Below are 24537 nucleotides of genomic sequence, written 5' to 3'. Positions count from 1 at the left end.
TACCTTTATTTCAAGGATAAGAAATAGAACTTGGACAGACAGAACACTCACCGGTGAACACAGTCAACAACAAAAGACGAACCGACAAAGACAGACAGAAAAACCAGAACTTAAATACACACAAGACTAATCACACAAACAAGACACAGGTGAGGAGGGAGGAGAAAACACAGGGGCCACAGGTGAACACAATCGGGTAATCAGACACACCAGGGAAACTAACGACAGGGAACCACAGACAAATCCAAACAAGACAAAACACAACGCAGACAGACAACCAAAAACAGATCTAGACAAGACAAAACACCACAAAGACAGATCGTGACAGTACCCCCCCCCCCCCCTCAAGGGACGGATCCCAGACGTCCCAAAAAAAAAACACAAAAGTCCAAAACCTCAAGCAGGGTGGGTGGAGGGGTTCCGGAGGAGGGACGTATCACTAGGCCACCAGGGTGGGTGGAGGGGGTCAGGAGGACGGGACTGAGCTGACCGCCCAGAGGCACAGCAGAGGACCAGGAAGGGATCTCGGGCGGACGGCCCGGGGGCAAGGCAGAGTTCAAAAAGGGGGATTCGGGCAGACGGCCCGGGGGCAAGGCAGAGTTCAAAAAGGGGGATTCGGGCAGACGGCCCGGGGGCAAGGCAGAGTCTAAGCATGAGGGCGAAGGCAGCGGCAGGAAGAGTCAGGGGGCCGGGCTCGAGGATGAGGGCAGCGGCAGGAAGAGTCAGGGGGCCGGGATCGCGGGCGAAGACCACGGCTCACAGAGGGCCGGGATCGAGGGCGAAGACCGCGTCTCTCAGGGGGCCGGGATCGAGGGTGAAGACCACGGCTCACAGAGGTCCGGGATCGAGCGCGAAGACCGCGGCTCTCAGGGGGCCGGGCTCGAGGGCGAAGACCAGAGAGCGCCGGAGGCCGGGCAGGACCCGGTGTCGGCCGGACAGGAACCGGAGCTGGTGGGACAGGCCTCGGCAGGATCCCCCACGGAAGAGGACCAGGACACGGGATTGGCAGGACCCCCGGCGAGACAGAGGATGGCGGGGCCTCCAACGGAACAGGACAAGGGGTTGAGAGGACCCCCGGCAGGAGAGTAGTCGGCGGGGCCTCCAATGGCACAGGACAAAGGGTTGGCAGGACCCCCGGCAGGAGAGTAGATGGCGGGACCTCCAACGAGACAGGACAAAGGGTTGGCAGGACCCCCGGCAGGAGAGTAGACGGCGGGACCTCCAACGGGACAGGACAAAGGGTTGGCAGGACCCCCGGCAGGAGAGTAGTCGGCGGGGCCTCCAACGGCACAGGACAAAGGGTTGGCAGGACCCCCGGCAGGAGAGTAGTCGGCGGGACCTCCAACGAGACAGGACAAGGAGCTGGCAGGACCCCCGGCAGGAGAGTAGACGACGGGACCTCCAACGGGACAGACATACGATTGGTAGGACCCCCGGCAGAGGAGTAGTTGACGGGGCCTCCAACGGGACAGGACATGGAATTGGCAGGACCCCCAGCGGAACCTCCAACGGACCAGGACATTGGGTAGGGACTTGAGACGTGACTCGAGAGGGGACTCGAGAGGAGACTCGAGAGGAGACTCGAGAGGGGAACCAAGGGGGAACTTGAGAGGGGACTAGAGGAGAGACTAAAGGAGGGACTAGAGGAGGAACTAGAGAAGGGAACTTGAGAGGGGAATCACGAGGGGAACTAGAGAGGGGACTAAAGGAGGGACTAGAGAGGGGACTAAAGGAGGGACTAGAGGAGGGACTAGAGGAAGGACTAAAGGAGGGAACTCGAGAGGGAACTCGAGAGGGAACTCGAGAGGGAACTGGAGAGGGAACTCGAGAGGGGACTGGAGAGGGAACTCGAGAGGGGACTGGAGAGGGGACTCGAGATGGGAATCGGGTAGGAACTTGAGAGGTGACTAGGGAGGGGACTCGAAAAGGGACTTGAGAGGGGACCTGAGAGGGAACTGGAGAGGGAACTGGAGAGGAGACTAGAGAGGGGATTCGAGAAGGGACTGGAGAGGGGACTCGAGAGGGGACTCGAGAGGAGACTGGAGAGGAGACTGGAGAGGGAACTGGAGAGGGGACTCGAGAGGGGACTCGAGAGGAGACTCGGGTAGGAACTCGAGAGGGGACTCGGGTAGGAACTTGAGAGGGGACTCGGGTAGGAACTTGAGAGGGGACTTGAGAGGGAACTTGTGTCGGTCGGTACGCCGACAGGACACGGGGAGCTGGTTTCGTCTGGGGAGCCAGCAGGAGACGAGGTGCTGGAGTCGGCCGGTACACCAACAAGACTCGGGGAGCTGGCGTCGGCTGGGGAGCCAGCAGGAGACGAGGTGCTGGAGTCGGCCGGTACGCCGACAAGACTCGGGGAGCTGGTGTTGGCTGGAGAGCCAACAGGAGACGAGGTACTGGAGTCGGCCGGTACGCCGACAAGACTCGGGGAGCTGGCGTCGGCTGGGGAGCCAGCAGGAGACGACGTGCTGGAATCGGGACCATGACTGCTGGAGCCGGTACTTGAGCCGGAACCATGGCTGGAACTGGGGCTGGAACCATGGCTGCTGGGCCCGGTACTTGAGCCGGAATCATGGCTGGAACTGGGGCCGGAACCATGGCTGTATGGGCCAGCTCTGGTGCAGGGACCACGGTTGTAAGATCCAGTTCTGGAGCCGGAAACATGGCTGTAAGGCCCGGAGCTGAAGCCTGGATCATGGCTGCTGGGCAAGGAACCGGAACACGGATCCATGGCTGTGTGGGGTGGTACTGGAGCACGGTACCATGGCTATGTGGGATGGTACTGGAGCACGGAACCATGGCTGCTGGGTCCGGCACTGGAGCCGGAACCATGGCTGTTGGGGCCTGTACTGGAGCCGGAACCATGGCTGCTGGGGCTCGGGCTGCTAGCCTGGCCTTGCGATGACTCCTCTTAGCAGCTTCCTGAATACTCCGTGGACCTCCATAAGCCTGACGAGTTCCGGAATACGACTCCTGGACAGGAGCAGGAACTGGGGGAGAAGCACGGGTTGACTTCAGGCGGAACCCACAAAGGCGTATGGTGCCAGGTTGGGAATTGGGAGACAGGGAGCTAGCATGCCTGGAATCACATGCTTGAAGGAAGTCCAAAATCCAGTCAGGTAAAAACTCAACAAAACATGGTTTCTCTGCTGCCAACCGGAGCGCCTCTACCAGAGCGGCTCTACCAGAGCGGCCCTCTTCTGCCGAACACTGGACGCTCCCTTCCACCAATCGAAGCAGCAAGCCAGATAGAAAGTTAAATGCTGTAATTGAACCGCCCATGGATCATCTGCTGGGTCCATTTTGTGGTCGGTTCGTTCTGTCATGGTAGAGCGAAGGAAGCAGGACCCAAATGCAGATTGAACTGATTATACCTTTATTTCAAGGATAACAAATAGAACTTGGACAGACAGAACACTCACCGGTGAACACAGTCAACAACAAAATACGAACCGACAAAGACAGACAGAAAAACCAGAACTTAAATACACACAAGACTAATCACACAAACAAGACACAGGTGAGGAGGGAGGAGAAAACACAGGGGCCACAGGTGAACACAATCGGGTAATCAGACACACCAGGGAAACTAACGACAGGGAACCACAGACAGATCCAAACAAGACAAAACACAACGCAGACAGATCGTGACAAGATCTCCATCTCTTTTTGTATATTTTTCTTTTTTCTTTTATATTCTCTGTCAAAGCGTCTTTGAGTTTCCTGAAAAGCGCTATACAAGTCTCATGTATCATTATTATATTTCATTTCATTTCAGCCTCAGATTGCTTATCATAAGAGGAAGTATGGAGGGTACTGTAGATTGCAAGTGTGTTATACAAATAGGTTATTGGGATGTTTTCTTATCATTGTATTAAACGGTGACAGGATCTTATAACACCGAAGCTATCTGCAAGGCTTGATACCACTAGAGGTACATTAAGAGGCTTTTGTTTTTCTGTTGACGGGCATCTAAGCCTGCTTAAAGAAATTATAACAAATGTGCGTTTAACCAACACTGCTCTCGACAAAGCGATCGCTGCAAGTCAATGAGCCTTTGTTTCTGAGTGCATGGGGATGCTTTGAACCCCTAACACTGACTTGCAAGTCTTTTTAAATAGGGATAAGCCAACCTTTTAAAGGGTCTTCGGGCTGCTTTTCTTAAAAGGAGTGTCCCGAACTTGCCCCGAGCTTGTGTGATTATATTTGACCCCTCTTGAAAAGCATAGGAAAGCTGTCAAATCTGCAACAAATAAAGCATCTTAGTAAGAGTTGCAGAGCAAAGGCACATCCTCAACAGGCTGTTGTACCTTCCATCAGGTTGTTCGACATCAGAGAAATGGGACGTCTAAACAGCTGTGCGTCTGAATGCAGCTGTTACTACTATATGAATCTGTCTAAGCAGCGCACAGACCATGATCCCATGCAAGAGAGAGAATCCCCTTTTTGGTACCCTAATTGTGCAGAAACACAGTCAGAAAGTGACTGAAAATAGAGTCTGGATCGGTTCCACCGTCCTCATCAAGCAAATGGATTCATACAGGACCAATCCAAAGATCATCCTCTGAGACAAAGTTGTTGAGCTTTCTCTGTGCATAGCAGTGATTCATTGAAGGAAAGTTGTGCTTTTCCTTCTTGAGATAGAGAGAGGAGGACACATTGAGCAGGAAAGGAAATCAATTTATATCTGGAGTCTATGGTATGTTTGATATTTCTGCCCCAGTTTACGCCTTGTGAGCATCTGTGCGTGACAGCATTGTTATGTGTTGCACCTGTATGCATCACATAAAGTGTCTGCTTCCTTTAGCTGCTGCTGGATACAGCAGGTAATGAGATGGGGCTGATGGGAACGCTGCTTCATATTCCCCTCGTCTCCCTCACTGTATAACAACTAGGAACCTAATTGGTCCGTCACGTGTGTATGTTGTTTAACTAATTCCCTGGAGATCAGACAGTTGCCAGCATCTATATAGGCTTGTCAAACAGAGGGTTAAAATTCCTGTCAGTTTGCAATTGGGCACTCAGTTCAATATTAATGGACGTGCGATAGACCAGCTGGGGTTTTTGGGAACTGCCTGTTCTGAAAAGCGTACAATAAAAGATGCAAGTTACGAGAAATGCCAGCTTCGATACAGCTTCATGGGAGTGTTTTTTATTGATACGGTGCCAGGAGGGAGCCAAAGAGACACTCAGCCACGCAGAGAGAATGTGGGAAAACACACCAAACAGCTGTCAGAGGAAGTGATAATTCCTGCAATCACAAAGAGGAGCGGGGGGGGGGGGCATAAAGTACAGAGGAGGGAAGATAAAAAAGCATTTGGCATTGATCTGTTTGGTCAAAGGAAGAGATGTGCAGACTAAGAGGATTTGTGAGCTTTTCCTCCAGCTCTTACCTCCACACAAAGACACCGTTTATGCCTGGAAACATCCTGAATTCCGCTGTGCTTTTGAACAGCTCCGTCCACAGCTTCAGAGAAAATTCATTAGGAAGCAACCTTGTGGAAGCTTACACCGAATCGCATCAGCTGCGTAAAGGCTGCCTAAAGCTGGGCGGATGTCAAGTTTGCAGCCCACAATAATTGCTGCGACCATTCCCTCGCTGCAGAGATATGATGTGTAGGAGTCGAGGGTACACTGAATGGATTACCTCGGAGGAGGACAAATTAACTATCATCTACCGCTCACACCAAGATGCTGACTTTTGTTTGAAGCCTCAGAGTGCAGGGGTCGTCTCTCCCCACGTAGAGAGCCAGACTAACCAGCATCAGGCGTAGCAACACATGTGATCCTCTGGTTTACGGAGTATAGTACATCATTATAAAGGCAAGGCTCGCCTTAAGCGCTACATCACAACATGTCAGTCAAACAAGCATTCACGCTCTCCCTGCGACCTGCAGTGACTCATGGTGGACGGGACGCTGCCACAGAGGAACAGAGTCAGGGCATGGGGCTGGGGGGCTGTCATCAGAGAGGGGGGGTCTGAACACGGCCCCACGGGAGCATCTTAAAGGATTTGAAAGGTTTCAAGTCCATCTGACGGATTGGTGTATGGCTTTGCTCTTACTGTCCATCACTCCGTCAAAGTCAGAGAGTGAGCTAGAGGAGTGGTGAGGATGGATGTTCTGTGTCCTGCTCAGCCTCCATTAGGAATATTGATTTGATTTGATCCTGTGTGGAACAAAGCCTTTAGGAGAGTGTGGAACAAATTAGCCTCTTCAATCTACAGTCAGCATTTATAGCAAGCCCTGTTTGGGGGCATGGCCTCAAATCACCCTCATAGAAGGCCAAATATCGTTTCTCTAATCAGTGGTGTTAAGTAACTAAGTACATTTACTCAAGTACTGTTCTTTAGTACAATTCTGAGGTACTGAGTATTTCCATTTTATGTCACTTTGAACTTCTACTCCACTACAACTCAGAGGTAAATCTTTTCCTCCACTACATGTATGTAATACCTTTAGTTACTTCACAGATGATGAATGATGTGAAATATAATCAAGTGTTGAATCAGACTTTAGTTCCACCTGGAGTAAATTCACAAGCTACCCTGCAGTACACAAAGTCATTCAAACTAGCTGCTCCTTTACCAGCTTTGAGAACACTTTAATGATCTATCATTATAAAACATATCATTATATTATTCTGAAATGGACCAATCTGCACAACGACTACTTTTACTGTCGCTACTTTCACTATATGTTGATGATAATACTTTTCTACTTTTACTTGAGGAACATTTTGAATGCAGGACTTTTACTGTAACAGAGTATTCCTACTCTCTGGTACTTCTACATAAGTAAAAGATCTGAGTACTTCCTCCACCTCGGCCTCTCATATATCATTGTGCATCAACAGATTGTTTTGCCCTGGATTTGCAGCCTTGAAATGGCTTCTTTTAAAGCAGAACTTTTTGTAGGACATGGCTCTGAAAGTGCACCTTGTGAAAGCAGGCCAGTGGGGGTGTCGTGTCTTCAGGCGTTTTGTTGAAGGGCGCCGAGGGGAGGGGCAGCGTTCACTCATGCTATTGTTGCCGGATCCCAAAGGTGCATGCGAGCGTCTTGTGATTGAGTCACGCAGCCACTTCCTGCCGGTCCATCTCTATCATCAACTTTATCTAGGCCATTGAAAACTTTTCAGAGCGGCTCCAGCCAACAGAATCACAAGCTCCTGTTTCTCTGTTGCCTTTTCCTCAAAACCCTTTCCCTGTTCCGCCTCCCCTCCCTACCTCCCTGTGCTCATTTGTCACTGTGACCTGATTATTTCAGCCTGTACCTTGTACTCCTTCCAGCCAGCTAACCTTCTTCCCTTACTGTAGTCTCGTCTCTGTCGTAGGCTGTCCTGTCCTGGCCTCAGCCACATGGCCTCCTGCTGCTGTTAGACAGTATCAGCCCCCCCCCCCCCCCCAGGCCCCAGATTACTGCCAGGCATTCATTCATAATCAAGGTTTGACCCACACGTCTATGTGCCTATTGTAATAAACTGTGCTAATTGTTCAGTATGAGGAGCAGAATAGGGCATTTCAAATGACTTTAGTGGGAACACTTTATGTTCACAAAGTGCAGTGTCCTACTCTGTGGTCCTGTTGTATTTCTCTTATCATCTTAAAAGCTCTGATAATCACAATCAGTGTCTAGTTTATTGCCAGGTACGTTTACACATACAGGCAAATTGCTTTGGTGTATGGTGGGGCACAACATAAGGAAATACTTAAGAGAAGGTCAAAACTATAATGATTATAAAAAGAAAATATTTGTAAAAAAAACGAACAAAAGACAAGTATTTACACCAAAATATAAATACACAAAAGAAACTAAAAAACTAAACATAGTACAATGAATATATGACAATATATGACAGACTGTTGTATTTTATATTTTAAAGTGGAGGGCTGTGCAGATTTGAAGAGAGGTAGGGATATATAGAAATCCACCATATGCTACCTTTCCTGCACTGAAAGTTAGCTGCTGAACATTTAGCAACTCTAAAGCCAGATATTGCCCCAAGGAGCTGGTGGAAATACACATGAAACTGAAAAGAGAGTAAATATTGGACATCTTCCTCAAGTCTTCTTCTTTCATCGTAGAGCGAAACTAGAAAGCAAGCAAATAGAATGGTGTTTGGCTTTTTCAAGATCTCCTCCTGCTCAAGAGATGCACAGCTACATGCTACATCAAAGAAGCATTGCAGAACACTCAGATGGTTGCTGGAAATCCCATTTCATTTCCCTTCACCTATGTCATCACAAATGTTACCATCCCCTTGAAGTAAGCATGTCCTTGATTACCAGCGTCTGAAATAGGCTTTCCTTTCCCCGTTGGGCAAGACGTGGAGCCTTGGTATCTGAGAAAAAACACACAGTTTCTTCTTCGTATTAAAAGAAGCCAGTAGCATCTGATAAGAGTTTTTCCTGGACTAATTATTGTCAAGGTATTCCGGGCAAATCCATCTGTAAGGAGACCCAAGGGTAGACCCTGAGCGTACAGAATGTACATCTGATCTGGCCTAGGAACACCTTGGGATCCCCTAGGAACCTGCTGGAGGAAGTGGGAAGCCTTGAGTACTTTTCTGAAGGTCGGAACATGTTGGAAACTTCCTGGAACAGTAGGGTTAGGGTTCGTCAAAAGACAAAAGATTGACAGGTCAACGAGAGATGAGACGTAATGACTCATAGGGGGTTAAGGGCAAACACTATCTCTCTTAAAGGCAATCAAGGTGTTCAATTGAGTGAAATTCCATACTATCACACATGTGGCCATTTCCTTTTTTTTCAAAGTGGACGTGCTTGTCCGATTTTTTTCTTTTGAATAGTTGTGTGAAGCATACTGACCCCTATATTATGGAACCCTTTTGACCAATACCTAAATCAGGGCCAGAAGTTAGGGGGTGGATAGTTGTCTGAATATATTTCTGTGCCGTTCAACTAAAGCTGCATTCACATGATACATCATTTCCTCTTTGCTCACTTTGAGGCTGGGCGCAGAGCCTGTAGAAAAACAGCTACTGAGGTTTTGTTTGTCTTTACATTGGGGAGAATTTGGATCAAAGCGTTCCCTAAAAAAGAGATCAAATAGTTTGTGTTTCCTTCCTCTCCCATCCTTTGTGAAGGTCTTTAAGGTGACAAGTCTTGTCAGCCCAAGAGATTTTGTTATGCTCCAGTTGTCGACCAATATCTGACATCTCCTTGTCACCTCAGCAAATGACAGCCAGCCAGAACCGCTGCTGCTTTCTCTTAGGAGTGTAGATATTTGGCCAGGGGATTGGAAAGACTGTTTTGCAGAACACAGAGATAGCGCCTGCCGCCTCACACAACAATGATCTGTCAACTGGATGCAGGGAATCAGACCGTGACAATTAGGTGATAAAAAGGTGACAGTGAAGAACCCCTGCCAAGTGCAACAACATCCTGCGGCCGGCCTTCTGCTGAGGCCGTGTTTTAATGCTGAGGCTGATCTCTGAGTGGTCAGGGCGGGTCGCTGCTCTGTGTCTGATGTAGGTGGCTCTGCTGTCATTTCCTATTGAGTGCATGCTATCTCGCTACAGTGGTGTCAGGTTGTCTGAGGAAAAGGAAAAGTGTGAGGTAGAATAAACACACTTGAATGTAATACAAAGCTTTGTGTGTTATATTTGTGTACACTGAGTCAATAGAGTGTACTTTCCGCCCATTCCATCACAGGAAAGTCGAAGGCCTTTCATCAATTAATCTACGCTTTGTTTTTGGAGGAGAAAAAGACCCAACAGCACTGCAAATGGGTTTTTCCACCAGTCTGATTGATTTCGCTCTGCAGCAAACACGGGCCCCATTTCTCACTTATAGAGAGGTAGGAAATTACACCTGAATAGGACCAATGAGAATGTACAGGTCAAGCCTGAAGAAACAGAGGGAACCTGCAGCTATACAAGAACGCATATCGGCAAAGTATCAGAGCTTTTAATGGGAAAATAAAGAATTGGCTCGATAGCAGACCCCATTAAACAGAGTTTGATAGACGAAACCACAGAGGCTCTATTTGTTTTTCCTCCTCCTCTGCAAATTGACAAGGGGGGCCTATTAAGATATTATTCTACTTTTTCGTAGAGGATACTGTACATTTGATTTCGATGCACAAAACAGTTTGTTCACCCGTGTGGCTTAATGTTTTGTTTAAAGTCTGGGGCAGAAATGGTGGAGCGGAGTGCTACAAATCCCCAGCCAGATCACTGAGAGGCTGTGTTTTAATTTGATGTGCATGATTAGTAAGCCTGACTGACAAAAATGGTCTAGCAGACCACGAGCAGCCTTCAATTAAGTCACATCATGCAAAGATGGGTGCTTTCAAGCTTTAATTCGACAACCAATCCCTCTCTTTTTGCATTCCCTCCACAGTAGTGGCATGTTATTAGGATAATGATGTGTGTTCTGTTGCTATCCAGCGTGCTCAGAGCCTGCCAGAAAGCACACTTTCACACAGAAACCAACTGAAGCATGCATTGACGTATATAAATATGCATAAAGGTTGCTTATTCAAAGGTATTTCTTTTGGTGCAAGACAGAGATGGATGTATGCATATAGCATGTTTCCTGGTGGTTGCTCATACAGATGTGTAGGTTTCTTTCAACATGCATGTGTGTCTGCAGATGTGTAAGCTTTGCTCATGTCTACTTTGTGCACTGCTTGCGAGAGCACACACACCCTATACTGTTTGTGCTCGGCCTTTGCTTGTATTGCATGTGTATTCTAAGACATTGGACATAGAGTGAGCACTGTCCTCCCCTCTTCTCCCAGGTACTCGTTTCAGGATGAGGAGGACATGTTCATGGTGGTTGACCTCCTGCTGGGAGGAGATCTGCGCTACCACCTGCAGCAGAACGTCCAGTTCAGTGAGGACGCTGTGAAGCTCTACCTCTGTGAGATGACGCTGGCTCTGGACTACCTGCAGAACCAGCACATCATCCACAGGTACAATTCATCTCTTTTAGTTATGTGAAGTTAACAAGGAACACGTCTGGTATGATAATGCATTATAATCACTGTGATACTGCATTATCATTATAATAATACCGTTATTTATATAGCACCTTTCTTGCAAGATACAGCCCAAAGTGCTTTACAGAGTATGATAAGATAAAACAAAAACAAAGAACTTATTAAAACAAAACAGAAAGAGTTAGATCACAAAACCATGAACAGTGAACAGTGATACCACTAAAAATAATCAAAAATTAGAAGGCAAATAAAAAATGTAGGTCTTTCATTTACTTTTAAAACTCCAAGGAATATTGCTGCCCTAAGATCCAATTATTATAAATGACTAAGTGGTCTTCTGGTGTTTGCTTCAAGAAGAGTGAAAGAGTACAAATAAAAACTATCCAAGAACAACACAATATATTTACTGCGTTTAAAAAAAAGCCCTGATGAGAGCTGTGAAACTGAACCAAAACTGTTTCTGGCACAAATCTAAAAAACAACCAAAAATGTCCTAAGGCACTACTCAGAGCTGAGGGAAACTGTAGAGTGAGGTAATGATCTTCAATTAATAGGTACAGCCTTCATTTGTAGCTTAAATCGCTAATTTGCAACAGCTGTGACCACACAGACATTATAGCATATACACAAACAAAAAACTGACCTTCAGGAAGAAATAGGTAGCTGTCAAAGGGTGGGTATTTTTGAAAGGTGCCATATTCAGCTTTTTGGGGTTTCCCTCTCCTGTAGTGTGTTATATAGGTATGGGTACATGTAGTGCAGCTAACCAATCAGAGCAGACTGGGCTCTGGTTTCAGACAGAGGGTGAAAAGAGGTGCTGCAGTACAGGCAGTATGAGAACAATAAAGAGATTTTTGAACATTAAAGCATGGAGACATGTCACAGTAGAGACAATAGCCGCTTTCACACCAAGTACTTTGCCGTACTTACACTGAACAAAAATATAAACGCAACACTTTTGTTTTTGCTCCCATTTTTCATGAGATGAACTCAAAGATCTAAAACATTTTCTATATACACAAAATAACCATTTCTCTCAAATATTGTTCACAAATCTGAAAAAATCTGTGATAGTGAGCACTTCTCTTTTGCCGAGATAATCCATCCCACCTCACAGGTGTGGCATATCAAGATGCTGATTTGACAGCATGATTATTGCACAGGTGTGCCTTAGGCTGGCAACAATAAAAGGACACTCTAAAATGTTCAGTTTTATCACACAGCACAATGCCACAGATGTCGCAAGTTTTGAGGGAGCGTGCAATTGGCATGCTGACAGCAGGAATGTCCACCAGAGCTGTTGCCCGTGAATTGAATGTTCATTTCTCTACCATAAGCCGTCTCCAAAGGCGTTTCAGAGAATTTGGCAGTACATCCAACCGGCCTCACAACCGCAGACCACGTGTAACCACACCAGCCCAGGACCTCCACATCCAGCATGTTCACCTCCAAGATCGTCTGGGACCAGCCACTCGGACAGCTGCTGCAACAATCGGTTTGCATAACCAAAGAATGTCTTTGCATGCTCGTCGTCCACATCGGGGTCTCGACCTGACTCCGGTTCGTCGTCGTAACCGACTTGAGTGGGCAAATGCTCACATTCGATGGCGTCTGGCACGTTGGAGAGGTGTTCTCTTCACGGATGAATCCCGGTTTTCACTGTTCAGGGCAGATGGCAGACAGCGTGTGTGGGTGAGCGGTTTTCTGATGTCAATGTTGTGAATCGAGTGGCCCATGGTGGTGGTGGGGTTATGGTATGGGCAGGCGTACGTTATGGACGACGAACACAGGTGCATTTTATTGATGGCATTGTGAATGCACAGAGATACCGTGACGAGATCCTGAGGCCCATTGTTGTGCCATTCATCCACGACCATCACCTCATGTTGCAGCATGATAATGCACGGCCCCATGTTGCAAGGATCTGTACACAATTCCTGGAGGCTGAAAACATCCCAGTTCTTGCATGGCCAGCATACTCACCGGACATGTCACCCATTGAGCATGTTTGGGATGCTCTGGATCGGCGTATACGACAGCGTGTTCCAGTTCCTGCCAATATCCAGCAACTTGGCACAGCCATTGAAGAGGAGTGGACCAACATTCCACAGGCCACAATCAACAACCTGATCAACTCTATGCGAAGGAGATGTGTTGCACTGCGTGAGGCAAATGGTGGTCACACCAGATACTGACTGGTTTTCGGACCCCCCCAGACCCCCCCCAATAAAGCAAAACTGCACGTTTCAGAGTGGCCTTTTATTGTTGCCAGCCTAAGGCACACCTGTGCAATACTCATGCTGTCTAATCAGCATCTTGATATGCCACACCTGTGAGGTGGGATGGATTATCTCAGCAAAGGAGAAGTGCTCACTATCACAGATTTTTTCAGATTTGTGAACAATATTTGAGAGAAATGGTTATTTTGTGTATATAGAAAATGTTTTAGATCTTTGAGTTCATCTCATGAAAAATGGGAGCAAAAACAAAAGTGTTGCATTTATATTTTTGTTCAGTGTAGTTCCCAGCACTTAGTTCCCAGCACTTATTTCCCCCATGGAACTAAAGAGCAGATCGCGTTCACACTGGAAAAAGTCCCTGAGCGAAGATTACGCAAATGAAGCCGCTGACGTCACTTCTTCTTCTTCTGCTTTGGGTTTACTGGCAGGCCGCAAACAACTTCACGGCGTATACTGCCGCCCGAAGTCCCCGGCCGGAAGTCCCCGGAGTTGGAGACTGGCTTCAGTAGAAGCTGCTGGGAGTCCCAGCAGCTTCTACTGAAGCCAACACCTCCTCATCTCCACCGCTCCCATGTTTTCATTTGTGTTGCCATAAGTTAGTCTCTCTCCGTTGGTGCGCGGGGCTAATGCTAATGCTAATAATGCTAATGCCAGCAAATACAATGGCGGCTTCACAAAACTTTTCAGAGTTTTATGGGGCGTGGTTTGCAATTCACCCAGCCAATCAGAAATTGGAACTTTTTTCTCCCCAGGAAAGTATCGGCTCTCTAGCAGGGACTAGAGAGCCGGCCTAATGAGTACTAATATGAACCTGAAAATGAGAAGAATAGGGCCTCTTTAAAGACATACATAAAGAGTTGTTACAGCTTTAAATTAACCAGGAATATCTATATAATAGACAAATGTTAGCATGATTTATTTTAAAGTTTGACCAAATAAAAATGATTAAAACATTATATAAATGTCTAATGTTGGACTAGATGTTTTTTTTCTGGGTTTTGATTCAGTCTTCAAAAAAACAACTGAGAGAGAGCCAGACACATCGACTTCACAAATACACCCATTAAAGTGTTTTTCATCCACAATACTTCCAGCTCGTTCCACATGCACCCTAAGCACCAGTGTCAGGCCATTACATCATTATATGTTGTTTCATCAAACATACTTTTCACCAGTTTCACTTCAGAGCATTACCCTATTTTCTGCATTGAAGGACCCTAAAGAATACCTCAAGGTTGTGTCTATGACTTTTAGTTTTCAAGAGCTTTTTCTCTTTGTGCTCTGTCCTCCAGCTTGAAGCATCATTATTGGTGATTTATGAATGTAATGATTTACTCTTCAGACTGGAATACAAAACAAATGCTTTACATCCTGATGTGTGCTAGTGCATGATCTCAATCCCAGAGGCAGTGCTGCATTTTCCTTTGTGTAAGCACTTAGTGTATCAGAAACACAAAGTCACAGTGTCTTTATACCAAGCAGTGTATGCTATGCACTTCTTTAGGCTGTAAACATGACTGGAGTGTCTCAGTAGACATATATTTATATATTTGCACCCACCTTTATCATGACCTCACCAGTTAAGAACACGTCCTCTTGGATGACAGAACATTATTCTTCCAGAGAAGTGCATGATGCCCTACAGCTCCCCTCTGCATGTTCTTTAGTTTCCCCTATTTTAAGCTACCGTTGTATCCCTGAGATTCAAGAGATTCAAAGGCTTTATCGTCATAATATAGGACGTAAGAAAAACAATAAAACTAATTTAAAAAACAATAAAAAATGGTCCAAGAAGACACGGAGTAGAACAAAATAGTGCAAGATGATGTTGCAAGACCAATGTGCAGGTAATGCACATATATACTATTTATATGTAAAAGATGTTGCAGAGAATGTTGTTACCAAGTAGGATTCCGTATACCGGTACATTTAAATAGAATAATATATAGAAAGTAAAATTAAATACTGTACAGTGAAATAAAATGCTGTTAATTGTAGTAGTAATAAATAAATAAATGTTGACATGGAGAAGAATATACATAAGAATGTGTTTAAATATCCAAAAGGTGTTTTTAAGAGTGCAACATAATGGAAAATAAAAGAAGATAAAATATAAGCCTTATGCATCACAACATCTGGAGGCTTCTTTCAGTGAGTCTTGGTGTGGGCTGCATGGAGACCCTTATTCAGGCATTTGGGTCTTCCTGTTTTTATTTAGTGTTACTTTCCATTTACAAAGATAGCCTTAATGTTTGTTCTGGTAATTGATATCATCCATCATCCTAAAGAAGGGGGGGACTTACTCTCCGCAGCTTTTTGTCCAGATATGCTGAGCGTTGCAGTCTGTGTGTGTGCAGTCCAGTAAGTGAAGGAGACGGATCCCTGCAGACTGCAGATTTACTGCCACAGATGGCTGAGAAAACAGTTTGAACCTTGTTCAAAACCTCATCCTGATTACATTTTGTGTGTGTGTGTGTGTGTGCGCGCCTGTGCTCGTGCGTGCGTCATTCCTTTTGTTTCTTATTTAAATACTCTTTTAGCACAGTAACAATGCAAAGATTAATGATGAAGCACTCAGCCTGCAAATGTGCTTTAGAGAATTTAAATAAATTGAGAAAATAACAAATTGAAATTCATGAAGCATAGCCTAATGGTAAAGAATAGTCTATTTGGGAAAATACACTTGTTTTCTTTAATTAATTATGCTGAATGTGAGCCACAGTCCTTTGCTGTATACGGTCCTGTCTCTATCTTCCTTCCCTGTCTTTCTCATGGACTGTCCAATAAAGCCAAATCAATTAAACCCAATTAAATAAAGCTGGAGCCAGAACACAATTAGCATAACTTGAAGACCCCGTTGGTAAAGGCTAGCCAGGCAACATCCAAAGGTATAAAAATACCCCCAACCTCACATCTAAAGCTCGCTAATTAGCATGTTATTTCAAAAAACTTGAATTTGTTCCTTAAATATGTTGTTGCTATATATGAACATGTATCCGTGTGCAACTCGATTTTGACAGGATAACAACTGGTGACTTCTAGAATTGTGTGAGTAACATTCTGTTTTTAGACTTCTCTGTTTCAGTGTGTGTACTCTGTATAAATGCTCTGTAGTTGATCTGACTGGAATTGTGATTTTAAATCTCAAAACCGCTACAGTATCTGTTAGGCAGAAACTTGGGACAAGTAATTTGACTGAAACCTTAAAACTGAACTAACTGACTGCTAGGGTTAACTTTGATTTAAACATTTGTAGAATACTAAGAGCTTTATTGAGTAGGTGTAACTGTATTAAGGGTTAAACTCATAACTTTATAACTTAGGGTTTAATGTCATTGTAAAACCATTGGGCCACTTAAAATACAATAACAAGTCAGGAGGGAGCCAGTCTAGATTTCCTTTTGAGGGCCACCAGCTGCAGAGAGTTAACTAATTAAAGGGACGTGGCCCCACAGCTGTGAGAACTCAGCAATCAGGTGTCCATTTTAGGTAGCACTTTCCTGGAGCGTCAGACAGACAAAGACATTAGAGTCCTGCGGGAGTAAGACTGACAAAGACAATAGAGTCCTGCGGGAGTCACGAGGGAGTCACGAGGGAGGCAAAGAGGAGGCAAATCCTACTTTGATTGAGCTAAGTATCGCTGGTGTTTTATTTTATTTGGTTGTTTAGCCCCTCATGCTATAATCATGTGTATTTTATACATTCCTGTTTATGTGTCTTCTCACAATCATCACTGGCCCCATGTATCTCGTAATCGATATAACCGGCCTGCTCTCGTCTATCCCACATGCTCCACTGACATCCAACATCCAGTTTCAGGCGGCCTGTGGAATTGCCAGTCAGCTGTTCCTAAGGCTGACTTCATCTCTGGCTACGCCTCCCTGCAGTCTCTGGATTTCCTTGCTCTCACTGAGACGTGGATTACTCCATCCAACACATCCACCCCAGCAGCTCTCTCCACAACATATTCCTTCTCCCATACACATAGACCCACTGGCAGAGGAGGTGGCGCTGGTCTCCTGCTCTCTCCCAAATGGAGCTTTTCCCTCTTCAAGCTACCTAACTTCACTCCTTCCACCTTTGAATTCCATGCCGTCACAGTAACCCATCCTATACAATTAACCATTGTTGTTCTCTACCGTCCACCAGTCGCCTTGGGGGACTTCTTGGAGGAATTAGATAATCTCCTCTCACACATCCCAGAAACTGGCCCTCCCGCTGTACTTCTCGGAGACTTCAACCTCCAGACGGGGAAGATAGACGAACTAACATCTCTGTTAACCGCCTTTGCTTTCTCACTGTCTCCATCCCCACCAACTCATAAAGCTGGCAATGTCCTTGATCTCATATTCTCAAGGAACTGCACTACTTCTAACCTCTCTGTAAACCTGCTCCACACATCCGATCACTTCTTCATTTAATTCTCTCTACCCCTTTCCAAACATAACGAACTAATCTCTTCTCATCCTGCACCTGTCCGCCGTAACCTTCGTTCCCTCTCCCCCTCTACCTTTGCCTCGTCGGTGCTCTCAGCCCTCCCTTCCTCTGACTCGTTCCAACTTCTGCCTCCAAACTCTGCTGCAGAAACTCTCCTCTACTCTTTCATCCTCTCTGGACTCTCTCTGTCCTCTCACATCTCGGCAGGCTCGTCAGTCCCCTCCTGCTCCCTGGCTAAATGACGCACTGCGTGCTAATAGAACCGTCCTTCGGGCAGCAGAGCAGAAACGGTGGAAATCCAAACACCATAACGACCTCCTAACCTATCAGGCTCTCCTCTCCTCTTTCTCTGCTTCGATCTCTCAGGCAAAAAGCACTTTCTTTCAAGATAAGATCCAATCTTCCTATTCCAATCCCAAAAAACTATTTTCCATCTTCTCCTCCCTCCTGGACCCCCCCAAAGCCCCTTCCCCCTCCTCCCTTCTGTTAAGCGACTTTGTTAACCACTTTGAATAAAAGGTTGATGATATTCGCTCTTCTTTTTCTGACTCACCTTTACTCACCGCTGGGTCACCAGACCCTCCTTTCACCTATACACTGACCTCCTTTTCCCCTCTCTCTCCAAGTGAGGTTCTTACCCTCATTACCTCTGCCCACCCTACCACCTGTCCTCTGGACCCTATCCCTTCAAACCTACTTCAGACTATCGCTCCTGATATTCTACCGTTTCTCACCCATTTCATCAACACTTCTCTAACTTCTGGTCACTTTCCAAACAGTCTCAAGGAGGCAAGAGTAAACCCTCTCCTAAAGAAACCCACTCTCAACCCGTCTGATGTTATAAACTACAGGCCTGTCTCTCTCCTCCCGTTCCTGTCTAAAACACTTGAACGCGCTGTCTTTAAACAACTCTCCTGTTATCTCCATCAGAACAACCTTCTGGATCCGCACCAGTCTGGTTTCAAGGCAGGTCACTCCACAGAAACTGCCCTCCTTGCTGTCACTGAGGAACTGCACACTGCTAAAGCAGCCTCCCTCTCCTCTGTCATCATCCTTTTGGACCTGTCTGCTGCATTCAACACGGTGAATCATCAGATCCTCCTTCTTACTCTCCAAGAACTTGGAGTTTCAGGCTCTGCACTTTCCCTCCTCACCTCATACCTGAAAGACCGTACCTACAGGGTTACTTGGAGAGGATCGGAGTCCGACCCTTGTCAATTAACTACAGGGGTCCCTCAGGGCTCTGTTCTTGGTCCCCTCCTCTTCGCCTTGTACACAAACTCGCTCGGATCTGTCATTAGCCCGCATGGTTTTTCATACCACTGCTACGCTGACGACACCCAATTAATTCTGTCCTTTCCCCGCTCAGAGACCCAGGTCGTCGCATGCATCTCTGCTTGTCTAGCTGACATCTCTCAGTGGATGTCTGCTCATCACCTCAAGCTCAACCTTGACAAGACTGAACTGCTTTTCCTTCCGGGAAAAGATTGTCCCACTCTTGACCTAACAATCAACATCGGCACCTCTGTTGTTTCCCCGACTCAGACTGCAAGGAATCTGGGTGTGATCCTAGATAACAACCTGTCCTTCACTGCAAACATAGCTGCTACAAACCCGTTGCTGCAGATACACGCTTTACAACATCAGGAGGATACGTCCCCAGCTGACCCAGAAAGCGACTCAGGTTCTGGTCCAGGCTCTCGTCATCTCACGCCTAGACTACTGCAACTCCCTCCTGGCTGGTCTACCTGCATGTGCCATCTGACCTCTGCAGCTCATCCAGAATGCAGCGGCTCATCTGGTCTTCAACCTTCCTAAATTCTCCTACACCACGCCGCTCCTCCGCTCCCTTCACTGGCTTCCGGTAACTGCTAGAATCCACTTCAAGACAATGGTACTTGCGTACCATGCTGCGAATGGATCTGGCCCTTCCTACATCCAGGACATGGTTAAACCGTACACCCCAGCACGTGCACTCCGCTCTGCATCAACCAAACGGCTCGCTGCACCCTCGCTGCGAGGGGGACCCAAGTTCCCATCAGCAAAAACACGTGGGTTTGCTATCCTGGCTCCAAAATGGTGGAATGAGCTCCCCATTGACATCAGGACAGCAGATAGCTTACACACCTTCCGGCGCAGACTGAAAACTCATCTCTTTCGACTCCACTTCGAGCAATAGAACTATTAACAAAGCACTTATATACTAAAAAAGTTCTGGCTTACCTAAAGCCAGTTGAGTAGCACTTGAAATGTTTTTGCTCTATGAAACCTGATGTACTTATATGATTCTGTTTTCTTCAAGTTTGTATTTTGTTGTTCGAACGCACTTATTGTAAGTCGCTTTGGATAAAAGCGTCAGCTAAATGCAATGTAATGTAATGAACATGTATCCCCCTGGTATCTCTACATGTTGCCCAGGAAACACTTCATCAATTCAAGAATCATATAGTTGAGTTTCTATTGACCTATTGACATTTTCTGTGTGTTTTCAATTTGCACCCTAACTGGAAACAATAATCATTTAAAGTTAATATGTTGTTACCATAAAATGAAATAACAAATTGGCAAAATGTACTTTAAATAGGTTAACAGATAAATGACGTCTACCATGTGACCTAATGTCCAGTGAAGCACCTGTTTGGCACAGATCTGGATGGAAAATAGAAACTGAATTAAAATCAGGATTCCACCAGGCTTCATGAACATCATATAGCTGCTGTGTATAAAAATACACATTTGTATGTATTTCGATTTGCAAATGTGTTCCCACATAGGTGTATTTACAAGCGGTTTGTGTGTACCTGCATGCTTTACTATACTATAATACTATACAGCTTCACATATCATATCAACATCCTCATGCATTATGCAGTGCTTGTGTAACATCCAAGCGAATGTGAGCTCATTTAAAAGAATCTGACACTTTCCCACATTTCACAACACCAGAGGAAGTCATTATCTTTTTCTTTTTTTTCTAGTCTAGTTGGCAAAGACGTCAGACATCAGTTCTGCTTATAGTTAAAGGCAACAGATGCTGTTTATCTGTGCTTTTTATTCCAAGATTTGTTTCACCCTCTCCTTGACATCAGCTGTTTGCCTTTGACACAATTATGTCTGATCTCAGAGCCATAATCCAATCCCTCCGTATCCATAGCTGGCCCCAGCTCTACAATTTTGTTCCACCCCGTAAGTTTTAGACAGGAGAATACTATACAATTATTTTGTTGCACCAACTGAATGAAGAAGGGTCTCTGGTCTCCTAGCAACAGTCGGCTGCCACCATGTCCAATGAGGTAAATGTGGTCCTATGAGAAGACGGGAAGTAAAAGTGTAGAGTCTCTTTTTCCCTTTTTCTCTCCTCTTCGCTCTTCTGTTTCCATTCTGTCTTCATCATACACTCAACACGTTTAAACAGTTTGTTCCTGTAGAATAGCAAATCACTTCCATGCCGTTTCATGTTGGATTGGTGTTTCTGTGCACGCTGCAAAATGAATAAAACGTTATGTGAATTTTTGAACATCAAACAAAATGCATGCTGCTGAATCTGGCACTCGTATCAGAATCCCTCCTGTGAACATGTAAGTATTTCCCTCCAGCCTTGTACTGCTGGATCAGACACCCCCCCCCCCCCTCTCTCCACCACTCCCCTCCAACAATTCTGGAAGATGATTTTAGCATCAGTTTAGCGTTGCATTGGCACAGAGCGTCCTCTGGGAAGTGTACATGCTCTCTGCGGACCGTGTATTCTCCACACATGCATGACGTGCAGCATAATTAAATAAGCCCTGCGTGCTCCGTTAATTGCCCGCGGAGGGCTTGTAGGGATTGGGAAATGTTGGGATATGTGTGTGTGTGTGTGTGCCTGGATGTGTCCCTCTGTTGCATAGAGGTGCCCAGTGTAAAAGGCATGTGCTGACTCTCCTGCAGGATCCTCCCGGGGCAGAGGGTTCCGTTCTCCTGCGCACTGTTTGAAATGCAGGAAATTATAATGATCTCCCTCTCACACACAAACACACACACAAACACACACACATTCACAACATGTTGCACCAACATGTACAGAATTCACACATTCATCAGCCTTCAAACATCTCCTACAGACTTTTACATCCACACATACTGTACACATCTAATCTAGATGTCTTTCCTAGCTGACAGCAAACTAAATGACTTAAAGCACTGTTATAGTATGTGTTTACATTAGAATTATACGCACACATTGGGCTTTACATTTCTTCAAGTTATTAAGTTTGTTTTGTCAGTCTTCTGTCATCTGAAATGGTGCACTACAGAAGTGCATATTAATTTAATTAGAATAAGAGCTTCATTTGGATGGAAACATGATTAATGTTTTTGATGACTATGACATAACATAAGAATGTTTTCGTTACTAAGGTTTCATATGTTATCTTTTTGATGTGTCTGTTATTGTCTCCTTTAGAGATGTCAAGCCAGACAATATCCTGTTGGATGAGCAAGGTAAGGATGTTAACTGTTTGCTTTGTGTGTGTGTGCATGTGTGTTTGTGTCTCTCAGTGCTTATGTGTGTTTCTATGTGTCTGTCTCTGTTTATATGACGTTGTCGGTGTGCAGCAGACATGGGCAAAATAACACTCAGCATTTAGTTTAGGCTCCTTGTTAAGGGAGGGAAAATAAACATTCAAATGTATTTATCAGAACTTATTATATAATTACTTAAAGGTCAGCTATTACGCAAAATCTACTCTTTCATTTCTCAAACATTTGGGACACATGTGTAAAGAGATTCTGAAAGTTTCAGGAGAAAAGATTTGCTCACTTTTTGTCCTGATCGAGTTATATAATAACCTGTCTGAAAATGAGCTGATCAGATTTTGGCCACTTTATGATGCCATAACAATTTGTTGTCTTGTGTAACCATTAGCCAATCACCAACCAAGGTAACATTTGTTTCATATTAGTTTATTACATCTCTTAAACAAGTTTACTCCTGATACTTCATCACGTAATACAGGGGGAAAATCTCTTCCACTTTTTCAAATCACAAAGGACTTCATTATCTCTTACCAGTTGTTGAATTTAAACATTTATTTGTAGAAATCTTTAAAGATGGCTGTATCTGTTTCTAACACTGCTGTTAGGAAGTGCTTGTGTGTAAATGGCTGTGGGCCTTATCACTGTTTTAATTTATTCTGCTGTCATCAGGTTTTCTTGTAAAAGAGATCTTCATCTCAATAAGATTTAGTAAGGTCTATAGATATATAGATATCCATGATTATTTTTTAGCTGTAAGTATAGTCACGTTGTTCTGTAAGGAGAAAATTGGAAACGACAGCCAAACAACCTTTCAAGTGCACAGTTTACAGAGAGAAGTGAGATGTAGTCCATCTGGACAAGTAGGACACAGAAATGACCATGCAGGATAATACTGTATGTCCCAAAAGGAACAGGGTCAGAGTTCAGGGACGTGCTCTACATACAAAACCACTGGAATGTCACATTTTTCTTGTCCTTCATTTCATTTTCTTTTGACACATTAATATTTTTTATTTGTAGACATTTCTAAAAAAATACCAAAGCTTTGATGGAATTAGTTGTGAAGGACTTGTGTTTCTTTCTCTCAGGTCACGCTCACCTAACGGACTTCAACATAGCGACGATAATAAAGGACGGAGAGAGAGCCACTGCCTTAGCTGGAACCAAGCCCTACATGGGTAACATAACCATCTTTAAAACCATGTTATCATGCCTGATCGCTTCGTGCACATACACATCCATACTGAACAAGAATGGTTATGAGGTTATTGTATTTTTGACTAATGTTACATTTTGAATGGATAGGCTGATAAGAAAGAATGGTCTCTAAATGTGGGTACTGTGATTCAGGAAACTGAAGTCTGTATTTATGAGAGTTTTAGTTTATCACTGCTGCTCGAAGGTGCTAGACGGCTGATTTCTCAGCATATTTTTACTCGCTCATCATCACTAAAGAGGCCCTTGTGTGAATTAAGTGATACAAATTACAGCTCTTGTGTTTATTTGTGAAAAACTCAGGCAAAAATGTCCCTTGTCTTGTGAGTCGACTGCACAGCTGAGGAAAAATGTTCTTTTGACATTTTGCAAAGTAACACAAGACGCTCTCTGACTACATGTGTGTGCAGTATTTTAAAAGCTTCTCTGCTCCTGAAGTGTTCTCTGTTTGTGCTTTCAGCCCCAGAGATCTTCCAGTCTTTTGTTAGTGGGGGTACAGGCTATGCCTTTGATGTAGACTGGTGGTCACTAGGGGTGACAATCTTCGAAGTGCTTCGTGGATGGGTAAGACATCTTGGACAATCTGAGTTGTATAGGTTCTACAGCTGAAATTGCTTCTATTTACCCACTCCTCTTTCCCTACATCATGTCTATTGTTCATTATTTTTGTGTTCATATTTCCTTACCAGAGGCCCTATGATATCCATGCCAGTAACTCGGTGGAGTCCCTGATGCAGCTCTTCAGTACAGTCAGTGTCCAGTACAGCGCAGCCTGGCCCAAGGACCTGGTCTCCCTGCTGAGGAAGGTGAGCGTGACACAATGGGCTATCATCACCTTTCAGGTCTTTCTCTAAAGGAGCAGTGCCAAGATTTTAGTGGCATCTATTGGTGAAGTTGCACATTGCAACCAACTGAAAACTTCTCCGTTCATCACTCCCTTTCAAAGCGCATCAGAGAATCAACAGAGAAAACATATAAACCCAAAGGCTCTTTCTAAAGAAGTAATAAACGTTATTTATATAACACCTTTCATCCAAGATGCAGCCCAAAGTGCTTTACAGAACAAGACAATATACATACAAATATAACAGAGTAAGAAATCCTCAGATTTCTTGTGAAATACTTTAGGTAAAGGTACGTTAGGTACTGTTATGTAGCTCCTG

At 45.1% G+C, this 24537-nt stretch overlaps 1 protein-coding gene across 2 annotated transcripts in view; it reads left to right on the top strand.

Moving 5' to 3' along the window:
* The window catches only part of LOC117550871 (serine/threonine-protein kinase 32C), a 141046-nt gene that overhangs the window by 99319 nt on the left and 17190 nt on the right, over positions 1-24537 (top strand). For both annotated transcript variants that reach the window (XM_034223448.1, XM_034223440.1), the window contains 5 exons: positions 10767-10940; positions 22086-22123; positions 23248-23337; positions 23835-23938; positions 24064-24180. In XM_034223448.1, coding sequence (XP_034079339.1) covers positions 10767-10940; positions 22086-22123; positions 23248-23337; positions 23835-23938; positions 24064-24180 — 523 coding nt within the window. The remainder of the gene's footprint in view (positions 1-10766; positions 10941-22085; positions 22124-23247; positions 23338-23834; positions 23939-24063; positions 24181-24537) is intronic.

The sequence above is a fragment of the Gymnodraco acuticeps genome, unplaced genomic scaffold, assembly GCF_902827175.1.
Source record: "Gymnodraco acuticeps unplaced genomic scaffold, fGymAcu1.1, whole genome shotgun sequence".
Taxonomy (NCBI): Eukaryota; Metazoa; Chordata; class Actinopteri; order Perciformes; family Bathydraconidae; genus Gymnodraco; species Gymnodraco acuticeps.
The sequence above is the reverse complement of the archived record's forward strand: the minus strand, read 5'-3'. Positions and strand labels throughout refer to the sequence as shown.